The sequence below is a fragment of the Lathamus discolor genome, chromosome 3 (assembly GCF_037157495.1).
Source record: "Lathamus discolor isolate bLatDis1 chromosome 3, bLatDis1.hap1, whole genome shotgun sequence".
Taxonomy (NCBI): domain Eukaryota; kingdom Metazoa; phylum Chordata; class Aves; order Psittaciformes; family Psittacidae; genus Lathamus; species Lathamus discolor.
The window spans coordinates 26,647,800-26,660,256 of record NC_088886.1 but is presented as its reverse complement, the minus strand read 5'-3'; the positions used below and the strand labels follow the sequence as shown (position 1 = coordinate 26,660,256).

Genomic DNA, 12,457 nt, shown 5'->3' with positions numbered 1-12,457 from the left:
ATTTTTTTACAAAGATGCACAAGCACTATGGGCTTACAGAAGAGATGCTTAGCATATATCTACATGAGAGGGTTACTTCAGAATAAAGGAAAGTATGGATTTTAAATGCTATAGCTATTCTTGAATGATACCCTAGAGAAGTGCCCCTGTTACAATAAAAAAGACTTTTCAGAGTTTTGCTTAATCCGTTTCCCAGGTGAATTAAACTAAATCAGACAAAGCTATTCTTTCCACTAGCATATGAGCGTCAACAATAGGCACTATCCTGGAACAGCACAGGTACGGAATTTCCACTGGTCAGCAAGTGTTACTTTCTCAAAGACACAACAGGAAGAGGAAGCCTGAGCAAAATGTACACAGAAACACTGTCACACTCTGAACAAGTGACTGAGAATGGAAGGCAAAGGGCCTGCTGCAGGAAGGAAAAAGTACAACACCACTGCTTCTCAGCCCTCTGGCCCACTCCCGTCTCCAGTTCAGTGGCATTAAGCTGCCTTTCCCGTCTTCCACCAGCAGTGCACATACCGCACTCTGAACTGCCACAGACCAGAAAGGGTCAGGAATTACAGGTTTTACTATCTGTCACTTATGTACACATAGCTACTGTTTCCATTAATTCGAATCTGACTGTGCAGTATTTGCTACACACTATAATACTCTGTCTGCATGAATAAACAGCAGTAGGAAAATCTTATAGAGCTATTGTAAGTAAAGTGTATATGAATGCATAAAATCACTGAACAAGCAAAACAAAGAACGCCTGTTATGCTCTTAAGCCAAATGGCCAAAATTTAATATGTGTTTTATGTATGTGATTCCATTTGCATCTGCAGATGAGATGTCTTGCATGTGCAGACATTGCAGACATGTTATGACAGTGCCCCAGATAGTCTCAGAACAAATGCAAAGATGTGTAGTGGCAGTAACAGACAAGCTATTAGCAGAACCACAATCTGATCCTGCCTCCTTAGAGTGCTTGTTCCTGTTGCAGCAAATAGCAAACTTAGCATTGTGATGCCTAGAGAAATATGAAGACCACCTGTGCCAGATATCATTTTAATTTGCCATAAAGCCAGTATCAATCACAATTTTTCCAGGAGTGTCTCCAAATTTCACCAGTGTGAGTCCTGGGGAAGCCAAGTTCAGGCTGTAGTTTCTATATGACCTTATTTGTACTGAAGGAATCAATTTGCAGACTAAGAACTTACATTGAGAAGTACTTTTATCTGAGTGTTTGGGAATAGATCAGTCTCTGGATACAACCAGGTCTTTACTACTGAAAACAAAGCTGGAAAAGCCTTGCTGCTGAGTGTTGTTGCTAGTTGATGTGATGTGAGAAATATCTGTGGGTTTAGCAATGATGCATCCCAGAGGAAAGTCTCTACAGCAGCCAAGGGCAGAACAGGCATGAGGCAGAACCACTCACACAACCAAGTAAGAAGTCCTTATGGAGGAAGACCAAAACACTCCCTAGCAGAAATCTCCATTCTGCTATTAATGTAGTCAATTGGTACTGGGTCTTTTGTACCAAAATGCAAACCACTTAGAGGTCACCTGAAATGGGGTTTAATTTTGATGTTTATCTAGAACTTTAGAGTGTAGTAGGTATCTATTTTGCAATGTGGACTAGGAAGCCAAAATAAAAACTAAACAAAACAAAACCAAACCAAACCAACAACATTAAAAAAAAAAACAAACCACAACAACAAAAAAACCAACAACCCCCCTCCAAAAAAAAAAAACCAAAAAAAACCCAAACAAAACAAACAAACAAAAAAAAACCAAACAAAGAAAATCCTGAAATCTGGTGTGGCAAACCACAAGCAAAGGAGGAAAAAGTGTTAACAGAGAAAACAAATTAACTGAAAAATACTTAAAAATAATCATGATTGCACCATCAAGAAGGGAAATATCTCTGCACACGCAATACAGAAATTAAGATAACAAAGTGAAGTACCTGGAAGATGATACAGAAGAGTGCTGTGCTAAAATACTTGCAAGAAAATACATGAAGGACTAAGAATAAATTTCTTGCTCTGTATTGCTATGAATTACTTGCTCTTCTGTGGTGTCTTGAAGACCCATTAAACCTCATTTTGCTCAAACAACCAAAGAAGTCTGTCCCTGCACAGACTGAGATAAGTGCCTGCAGAACTTAGAAGTGGAGCAGAAGAAAACAGCAGGCTAGAGCTACCTATGAGTAAAAAAGGTGGGAGGTCTTACCATAACAATAGCAAAAACCTTTTCAGGATTTTTTCTAGCATCCAAACAGTACTGCATAGTACTCTACAACTATCCTCAATATTTACTGTTTTAATTTGAAGTATCACACACTAATTTCTGTCAGAATCAGGAATGGTCTGAATCTCTAAGTCAACTCAACACACAAGTATGAATCTGTCTTTAAACATGTGCTTACATCCTTATGACTTGTTTGCATTAAAGAAAACATAGACAGGAGGAGGACAAAGGGCTTCACCAATCTGTCATTCAACTTAGATGCACAAAGTGCCAAACAGTTTAGCATAAATCACTTCTATCAGGATAACTCTTCAAATTGGAGAATCAAGGGCCTATAAGCAGCTCACAGCACTCTACATTAGTGCTGCTATAGTCCATTTGTCCATGGTCCTGCCTCTTCTGTAATTTATAACCCTTTTGTTGGTTTACATCTCTGAATGGTATAGTCCCACAGTGCCATGCTGGGCACAGCAGTACACCTTTAGGGCTGTTGCAGGAGAATGCACTTATCTCCTGAGGCACACTTACATTTTGAAGCAGCAGCAAGGAGATCTCTCCTCCAGCAGGCCCAGCCCACAGTGACCTCTTTACAGGTGGAAGCTTTCATTTTTATTGCACATTTTTCAAGAACATAAAGCCCAGCCTTAATGGAAATGGAACTAACACAGCCAAGAAGAAGGAACACATTTTAACAGCCTGATTCAAAGCAATAGATCACATCTGGACTGCTCAAGCTTGTGGTGGCATGGGACTAGTACCTGGAGAACAAGGTTAGTTGGAGATAACAATAGGAAATCATTCCCATGGGCTGCCTCTTTATAGCACAACATCATGAAATACAGAGACCATGCAATGTTCAGTATCACTTCATCAGAGTGGGAGAGGTAAGGAAAGATTCAGTCACCACATATACATCCAGCATGCTTCAACACAGGATCCACCAGTAAAGTTAAACCAGGTCAGCAGGGGAACTATCAGGACACTATACCAGCTTTGAGTTCACTGAAGTTACAGCCTAGCATGTCCTATGTTTATGCACCACCCCATTTTTACCAGTAGGTTATTGTATACTTTAGTGCCCCAGGTTATCAAATGACACAAAACAAATGTTCACATATATCACTACGAAGAAAACTCCTCTGGTATAGTTTTTCACTGAAAAGAGTGTGTTTAGAAGTGGAAGCTTTCATTTTTATGATACATTTTTCAAGAACATAAAGCCTAAAATTATTTGAAAAGGAAAAAATGCAGCTAAGAAATGTGAACGTATTTTAGCAGTTTAGAAACTATGTATGTAATGGTTCCAAGCACAGCCACAATGTATTCTATTTATTTATTATATTGTTCTTCAAAGCAAGGCAGAAAATGCTTTCAAAGGAGCCAAGTCTACTCTCACAAAGATTTCCAGCGTGTCCCCTATTGCCATGAGACTGTCACAGACAACAACTTGTACATGAGTCTCAGGGGAGGGAAGGGGATATGGAGGTATAAACAGGCAGCTATAACCAGTAAAAAAATTTCCTTAGCAAGGCCAAAAGGGAATCCAGGCTACCTCAGCAACAGTGTTTCTCCAAGCACAGCCTTTCTTTTCAATGTACAGCAAGTATTTATGCAGGAGGCATGGAAATATTTCTCCTCTAGGACCAAGTTTTCACATAAGGAAACAGCACAACAACAAGCACTCTAAAAGACATCCTTGTAAGTATCTGATGCCCAAAGATTACAATTGCCAGGGTTCAATAAGCAGAGCTACTCAAAAGCCAAGTAGGATCTGAAACCCAGTTAAGTTCTAAACAGTAGTGTTAGTGCTGTAACTTCTACAGGTCTTAATAACATAGGACTTCTTTCCATGGGCATTTACCCAGGACTGTAGAATGGGAAAGTCATCTCCGAAAACACACATAGTGCAAATAAATTGCAAACACCACTTAAAAAGCTCCAAGAAGATCACCCTAAAAAACAAGAGCAGTGCCACACTAACGCAAGGCACTCATGCACTTATTCCCCTCTTCATTAAGTGCTCAGGTACAGCTCAAGATCAAGATATAATTCAGCCTTTTATCATACTGCACTCCCCATCCTAGTGCAATGCTCCCTCCCCAGCACGCTGGAAGCTAAGAGAGGTGCTGGGAGTCTCCCAGCCCCCCAGCAGGGGCAGCTGGGGATTTCCCTTTGCTCCTTCTAGGGGCATCCCAACTCAGAACTACATTTAACACCCTCCACCAGAAAAACATCGCAACACCACTACTACAAACACCAGATATAGTGAGCAGTTACAGAGGGCCCAACCCTAGAGCTGTGCAGGGCCATAGGCACTCTAAGGAATATTATCTCTATCCTGACCAGGTGGCCATGGTTAGGGACCCCAGGTGGGACAAGACATACAGGGATCCCGTGTGGAGAAGAGGGACCTGTGAGGGTGTGGGCTGCATGTGGGTTACGGGACACTACTAAGAGTCATATGTGAAGTAGGGACCCGCATGGGGGTTCTGTTTGGGAGGGGGCTGGGGGTGGGGTGTGGAACCGGCTTAAGCATAGGGGGCACATGTAGGTGGAGGTCTCGGGTGGGTGGGGGTCCGGGTTAGGGGTGGTGCCAGGGGTGGGGAAGCCCGGGTTTGCGGGATTCCGGGTTGATGGGAACCCGGGACCGGGGGATCCCGGTACGGTCAGCACCGCGGACAGCGCCAGGTCCATCCCGGCCACCTGCGCGAGGCGCCGGCGAGGCGGAGGAAGAGGAGGAGGCGGAGAGGAAGGCGAGGAAACTGGGCCAGCCCGGGCCGAACGGCGCCCGAGCGGCAGGCGAGGGCGGCGGGGACAAGGACGCGCGCTCCCACCTGGGCTGTGGCTGGATCTCAGACGCCTTCCACAGAGACACTGCAGCATATGCGAGCCTTTCTCCAGGAGAAGCCCGAGAATCCTCATGGATTTCACTTTATGGCGCCCCCCGCTCCACGGAAAAGGGACCGGCCCCGGAGCGGCCGGCTCTCAGCGGCGGGGCGCCGGCCCCCTTCGCCGCCAAACTTCCCAGCCCATCGCCGCGGCTCCGCCGCGCCCGGTGGAGGGTGGGGGACCCCGCCGCTACTTCTCGGGACTTCTCTGCTAGGGGAGGGCTGGCTTTGCCGGGAAGCAGGGCGGGCTAGCTGGAAGGACGTCAAGCCCTAGAAACACTAGAGGCCGTCTCCCAGCCCTGCCCCCTGCCGGCACAGCCCCCGCCGGGGCGGGTGCCGCCACCGGGACCCCCCCTCTGCCGGCAGGCTCGGTCGCGCCGCTGGCGGGGAGGCGGGTGGAGGCTCTGCCGTTCTCCCCCGGCAGCTCCCTCCGCCGCGCTGAAGTTGTCCGTATCCCGGCAGGGAGTGAGAGAAGCGGCCCCGCGTCCAGCCCACCCGCCGCAGGCTCCGGGGCTGCTCTCCGGGGCGAGGCAGGCTCTGTGCGCCGCTGATACTCCCAGCGAGAAGACACCACGTGCAGGGGGCACTGACTACGGCCTTTCCAGGGCTCCCTCCCTGCCTGCCTGCCTGGCAGACACCACGGGACCTACAGCATGGCTGGGAAGAAGACACACCTCTTGTCTTAAATCGCCAGGAGGAGCGCGTGTCTAGAAGCAGGGGTGTTCCTATAAGCATACGCTTTAAACGAGCAAGGCCGCTTATTTACAGACCCTAAAGCAAGAACTTCTTGCAGAGGTCGCTTTACTGAAACTGAAAGTGCATTTTTTTTACCCATGTTTAAACTATGGTGCTTATGAGTTGCAGACTTTGTGTTGTGGGCACAACATTGTTACACCTGCAACATTGTCGCTCCTGAAACATTGGTGAACTTGCAATTGTTACACTTGCAACATTGGGTTTTCACCTGCAACATTGTAATTGTGCTGGCACAGAAGGCTCCTCAGAGGAAATAGTGTATGCAAACACCTCGCAAAGACCTCTTTCACCTTAGCAGGCTCCAAAACTCCACTAAAATGCAGCTGTCTTGGCACAAATCTGAACCTTGCACCAGGGTGAATGTCTGACTGGATTACTGTGTGCTCAAAAGCAGGGTTGCTTATTCATGCATCACATTTCAAAGCCTTCTCTGCTTTTGTTTCTCCTGACACCTGGCAGAAGTGATCAGGCCCATGAGATGGACATTTTTCTAGAGAGGGCACTCTACGAAGTAAAAGGCATTTGGCCAACACGGTGGAGGTATGCGAGAGTGGGGACATGAACTTTGTTGTTAATACTTGTTAGGATGTCTCTAAAATTCAAGCAAAAAGAAGAGGCACAGTCAGCATAACACAGGGTGCAACACGGGTTTGCTCACTCAGAATGCTGTTAAGGATGGAAGTAAAAACTATAGAATACATGGAGATCAGAGTACCAAAAGGCATATAAACCAGGCATAGCAAACGAAGTGCTGTTCTAGTTTGAGTCTATTAAGGATGTGTGGCAAAAACAGTATTTGTGAGAGCAGCTACAGTCTTTCAAGCCCTCAGTAAACATCCTGCAGTTCCAGATTTCCTCTAGAATGGGGGGGGGGAGGAAGGGAAAGTGGAGTGGAAGGGGGAGAAGGGGTGGTGAGAGAGAGAGAGGAAAAAAAACAACAAAACAATTAAAATGCTAAATGTTTCATGAAATGGAAGCTCTTATTTTCCTGTCAGCTGTACTTCATACACGGAAAATAGCACTTAGCTAGAAACAAAGCCAGTAGCATACAGTGCAGGACTGCTAAGGGATGCAAGGTATTAATAACTAATCCCTGGGATCCACACTAAATTCAGTTTCTGTTGTCTGCTGTGACTTGTGCTGAAAATCATCACTCTGTGTCATTTTACACAGGACCTTGCATATGCACCAAGTCACAGCAAAAATCTACATGACTGTACTTCCTCCTCCTCTCTACATGTCCCCACTTACCCAGGATCACTGTTCCAGCTACACACCTTAGCAAACCTGCTCTACAGCCGTGACAGAAGACTACTGTGCCATGTCAGCGCAGATACTGAACTGACACTAAAGCTGTTACCTTTCCCCTTCACCCATAATTGTCCTTCAGGTCTCCACTATACTGGATCACAGAACAAGACTATAGCCCCTCTGGAATGAGGCTAGTAGTAGTTTGCACAGTGAAGCCCTAAAACACAACCAGTGGTTCTTCTATGGTAGTACAAAAAATTATAGTCCTCCTTCTCCAAATGCATCAGCAGCATGTTTGAGATGAGAACAATTCTGGATCTGCCAGATCAAGGACAGTACAGTGAGATCTGAAGTCAAGGTGTTCTCCTTGCTTAGCAGCCAAAATGGAGCTGTAAATAAGGGGGCTCCGATTTAAAGGTGCCAGTACTGAAGTACAGCACCAGGTACAAGGAAAGTGCTGCACTAAGATGTTATGCATATTAAGCTAGCTCAGGAACAGGCTGACATTATCACTTGGACATGCGAGGACAAGTGTATTGGACAGCATAAAGATGTTTGCAAGAAGAAAAGAAAATGAGACTGCAACAGGTAGCAGAATTTTGAGACCTCTAAACACAACTGTTCTTGGAAAATCTACACAAATAAAATAATCCCCTTTTCTTTGGGTGGTTTCCACCACCTTGCAGGCAAGTCTGATGATCCAGGCTTAACCAGGACTTTCGCTGATGTGGGGCAGGCTCCAAGGGGTCAGTTCTTGATGCACATCAGAGGAAAGGTGAGCAGAATCAAACCAGTGAAAAGAATGAATGCTACTTGACATTTCCAGAGAAGGGCCATGAGGACTGAAACAAGCACTTGTTAGTTTCAAGCTGAATAGGTTTAAGGAAGTTTAAGCAGCAAAATGGAAGCATAAAAATGGCAAAGGATGATTCTTTAGTAACTGTGATGTGTATGACTCAAGTGTTTACAAGCCACAAAATACTCAGTAATATCATGTACCCAATTAGGTAATTCTTAACCCAGTAAATAAAGCTTATAGAACTCGAAAAGATAAGTGGAGCTGACATAAATCAAGATACTGCTAGATGGGTTAACACATTTTAATCCAAAAAAAAAACAAGGTAAACCAAAATAAAATTTATTTCTCTGCAAAGGGACAGAGTGTACCTAAACAGTATTTCAATGGGATAAGTGGCACATAAATATTGCTATGGCTGCATTGATAGGCTCACACTGCTAAATAATAATGCAAATAACATCTCAAAAGTTACTATTAAAATGCTACAGATATTTAAACTTTATATTTAAACCTTTGCCCATCCATAGAACTTGGGTATTAATCATAGTGTTCCCGAATAAAAGCAGAGATTGCGTTTGTGGAACACAAAGAAAGCTGTGAAAAACTCATTGAGGTCAGAAGACAGTTAGAGGGAATACAGTGTCATGTGTGTTTCTCCCTTATTAAATTAAAATGCCATTGGCCTTCTGAAGCACAGAATAGAAACGAGAATATGTTTGGGATTATGGAATTTAAATTAATACCTTCTACTAAAAAGAGGAATGCACTGTGCTCTGATCAGAGAAAAATAAGGTGATTTAGCAGACAAGGCTCTTTGCTAGGTATTAAAATAGCATAATATGCATGAGTTCATCAGTTACAAAAGCCAAAAAAGAAAGGAAAAACTACAAAAGCTCAAAGAGAAGACTAGTCAGGAAAGGTGATATCCTTATGTTCATACAAAAGCAGGTAATAATCTTTCAAGGTGTTGGGCCCATGCTGTTTCTGTTTTCACCAGTATTGACTGAACCTGTAGTTCTTCAAACATTGTGCCTGGTATACAGATAAACAGCATGTGCAGGTAGGTTTTGTTTGTGATTATTAATTTTTTTTAAGTCTTTGCCCTTGTATTTTCTGGCCAAACAGGGGCGGATATGATGAGAAATGGCCCATTAACCTCGACAGCTTTGCCCAAGCTGGTGCTGATGCAGATCTGGGAACTTGTCCCTCTGTAAATTTACAAAACTCCTGGTGAGCATTTGGTGCTCATTTCTTGATGCTCACTCCATGTATCCATTTGTAGTCAGTGATGTACATTCTTCAGTGGTGGAAGGTAATAATTTCTCAGTACCTTTCTTTGCAGGAGCCATTTGAGTAAAACCTACCCTCGAAAGGGCCAAAAAATACAACCCTTTTCAACGAAAATAAGTACTTACCCCACTGTCATCAGTGTGCTCTCCGAGTATTTCTGCTTGCCCTTTGCCCCTTCTTTAAAAAGCAGAGCATTGCTGACAAGGAGGGATGGCAGGGTTTGCTTCAGAGGCATACTAACCACTCACACAGCTTCTCCTGCATCCAGCTCCACCAAGGCACAGAACACTCACACAAGCACCAGTGGGAGCTGCAGCACAAAGTTCAAGGGTTTGCTGAAGGTCACACAATAAATTTGTGGCCAAGTAGGGAATCATCTGTCAGCCCTCATTCTGGTGATTTAATGAGAGGATTAGCCTCTTCCTGATCAGTATGAAATTGCACTCATTATGAGGCAAAGATTCTGCTGGAAACTACTATGGAAAAAGTATACCACACATAATCTAACAGCAAATAGAGGGGCCAGGGGAGGGGAAGGGGAAAAGACATAGCTTGATTTTGTGCATCAGATGGGAAAGACTAATTTCTCAGCTGCTTTTACGTGGTCAAAAAGCAGTGCTATTACATAGACAAGAGGGAACAGAAACCATTTACTCCAGCCCCTCCTGGAGAGACTGACTCTCAAAAAACTCAGCCTCCTCCCAGCACATCAAAGCAGATTCAGAAAAAAAAAAGGGATGTCACATAGCCTTGATCATTTAATAGGTTTATCCTCAGACACATGGTAATAAGTACTTAGTAGTTGCATTTCCAGATGTGAAGAAGAAATCTAATATTACATGTAAAAGAAGTTTTGTGTATCAAATGACTCTAATCTGAATTATCGAGAAGCAGTTGTTCTGGATATTTTTCAGCACAGTAACACTTCCTCAGAAGCTGGAACTTCTAGAACTTTTCCAAACATATTTTGGTAGTAGTACCAGCGGCTTGGAACAGATGATTCGGAAAAAGGGGCAGCCATACATTCCTCCATCCACCCACTTCCAGCGCCCAGCAGGTTTGCAACTTCATCATCCACAGGATGTCTTGCAATGTGTTTAGGACTCCTTGATGGATTTTTATAATTGTTTTATGAAGCCAGTAATACCGCTGGTCTTCTCACAGTCTTTTGGCAAGAAGTTCTTCTACAGGTTAATCACATGCTGGGAAAAAGATTTTATTAGCTTAAAACTGCTTCTCAGTCATTTCATTTAATGCTCACCTTAGCGGTTATGTAGTGAAATGGTAATTTTATGTTCTCCGTGATAGTCATGGTTTTATATGCCTCTCTCATATTTCCCTCCTCAGCTGTGAAAATGCCTAATCTGTTCCATCGCTCCCTGGGCAGCAGCCATTTTGCATGCTCCACTGACCTTGTCGCCATTTCCTCTGTCTTTCTAGTTCTATTGGTTTTAGGGTTTTTTTGAGACGGGATAACTAGAGCTGCACACAGTGCTCAAGGTGAGAGCGCACCGGGGATTTCTAGCATGGCAAGATGACAGCCCCTATTTGCTCAGTATACCTTTCCCAGTCATTTCTGCTTCATCTGCTGAGCTAGAACTTTCAGATAGATCCACATTGTCTCTGAGGTACTTTTCCAGAGAGAAGATAGATAGCCCCAATAGCACCCCTTACTGTAAGTGACCATAAACGTATGGGGTTTTTTCTTTTGTTTTATCCAGTGGGTGCATTACCTTGCACTCATCAGCTTATACTACTGTTAGTTGACCAGACACTCTGTATCAGGAAATCCTTCAGCAACTCTTTCCAATCTCATGAAGTTCAACCAAGTCAAGTGCAAAGTCCAACACCTGGGTTGGGGCAATCCTCGGCACAGCTAACAGGTTGGGAAGAGAAGTGTTTCAGAGCAGCCCTGAGAAGGAGCCAACCACATCCTGGGCTGTATCAAAAGAAGCGTGACCAGCATGTCAAAGGAGGTGATCCTGCCCCTCTACTCTGCTCTCATGGGACCCTGCTTGGAGTATTGTGGGCAGTTCTGGTGTCCTCAACGTAAAAAGGACATGGAACTGTTGGAACAAGTCCAGAGGAGGGCCACGAGGATGATCAGGGGACTGGAGCACCTCCCGTATGAAGATAGGCTGAGGAAGTTGGGGCTGTTCAGGCTCGAGAAGAGAAGGCTGCGTGGAGACCTCAGAGCAGCCTTCCAGTATCTGGAGGGGCTTATAAGGATGCTGGGGAGGGTCTCTTCATTAGGGACTGTAGCGACAGGACAAGGGGTAATGGGTTTAAACATAAACGGGAAGTTCAATTTGGATATAAGGAAGAAGTTCTTTACTGTGAGGGTGGTGAGGCACTGGAACAAGTTGCCCAAGGAAGTTGTGAATGCTCCATTGCTGGCAGTGTTCAAGGCCAGGCTGGACAGAGCCTTGGGTGACATGGTTTCGTGTGAGGTGTCCCCGCCCACGGCAGGGGGTTGGAACCTGATGATCTTAAGGTTCTTTCCAACCCTAACTATTCCATGATTCTATGATTTTACCCACTTCTGGTTTTCTTACTCCAAGTGATTTTGTCTCCTCTTCATCCCCTTGCTCTTCAAGATAGTTTAGGAGCATGGTGGAGTGCACAATCCTCTCTTTCCACTGGGAATTTCCCTACCAATTTTCCTGACTGTCTTTCTTTAAAGGAAGCATCCAGTGAGGGAATCATTTTAGAAATCCAAGTCTTTTCCTGCATCCCCTTTACACAGATGCTCAGGGAATGCCAAGAGGTTTGCGTGCATGTGTGTGTGAGAGAGATTTTCCGCTGCAAGAGCTATGCAGCCCTTTCCCCAGATGACCAAACCTGAGTGCCAGGTCCCTGCAGGGTGGGGGGCTGTGGTTTTTTTGCAGATGACTGAATTTCAGGACAAACCCTCAGATGTTGCCACATTTGTCTTTTGCATCTGAAGATGGCAGAAACCACCTTCTGGGGCACCTCTTTGGTGGGTACAATTCCCCTGACAGCTCTGCTTACTGTTTCACATCCAACCAGTCTTTGCAGCCCTTCACAAGGGAAAACATGCAGGAAGGCAGAAGATATCCCCTGTCTGCCAATCCCTCCAGGCTCAGGGGTTATGAGAGAGGAAAGCAGATTAAAAGAGCTGTAATGCAGCCAGTGCAGGCAAGAACTGACCCACAGGGCCCCAGTAATTGAGGTTATTAATCCACAGTAGTCAATGATGGCTTTGCCTGAG

At 44.8% G+C, this 12,457-nt stretch overlaps 1 protein-coding gene across 2 annotated transcripts in view; it reads right to left on the bottom strand.

The window, feature by feature from the left end:
* Positions 1 to 12,457, bottom strand: part of FGF12 (fibroblast growth factor 12) — a 230,422-nt gene that overhangs the window by 140,414 nt on the left and 77,551 nt on the right. The window contains exon 1 of one of the 2 annotated variants that reach the window (XM_065674238.1): positions 5,076 to 5,430. The exons of the other annotated variant lie outside the window; for it this stretch is intronic. Within the exon in view, the coding sequence (XP_065530310.1) occupies positions 5,076 to 5,163 (88 nt within the window). The 5' untranslated portion in view covers positions 5,164 to 5,430. Of the gene's footprint in view, positions 1 to 5,075; positions 5,431 to 12,457 lie in introns of those variants that run through there. 2 annotated transcript variants of the gene reach the window in all.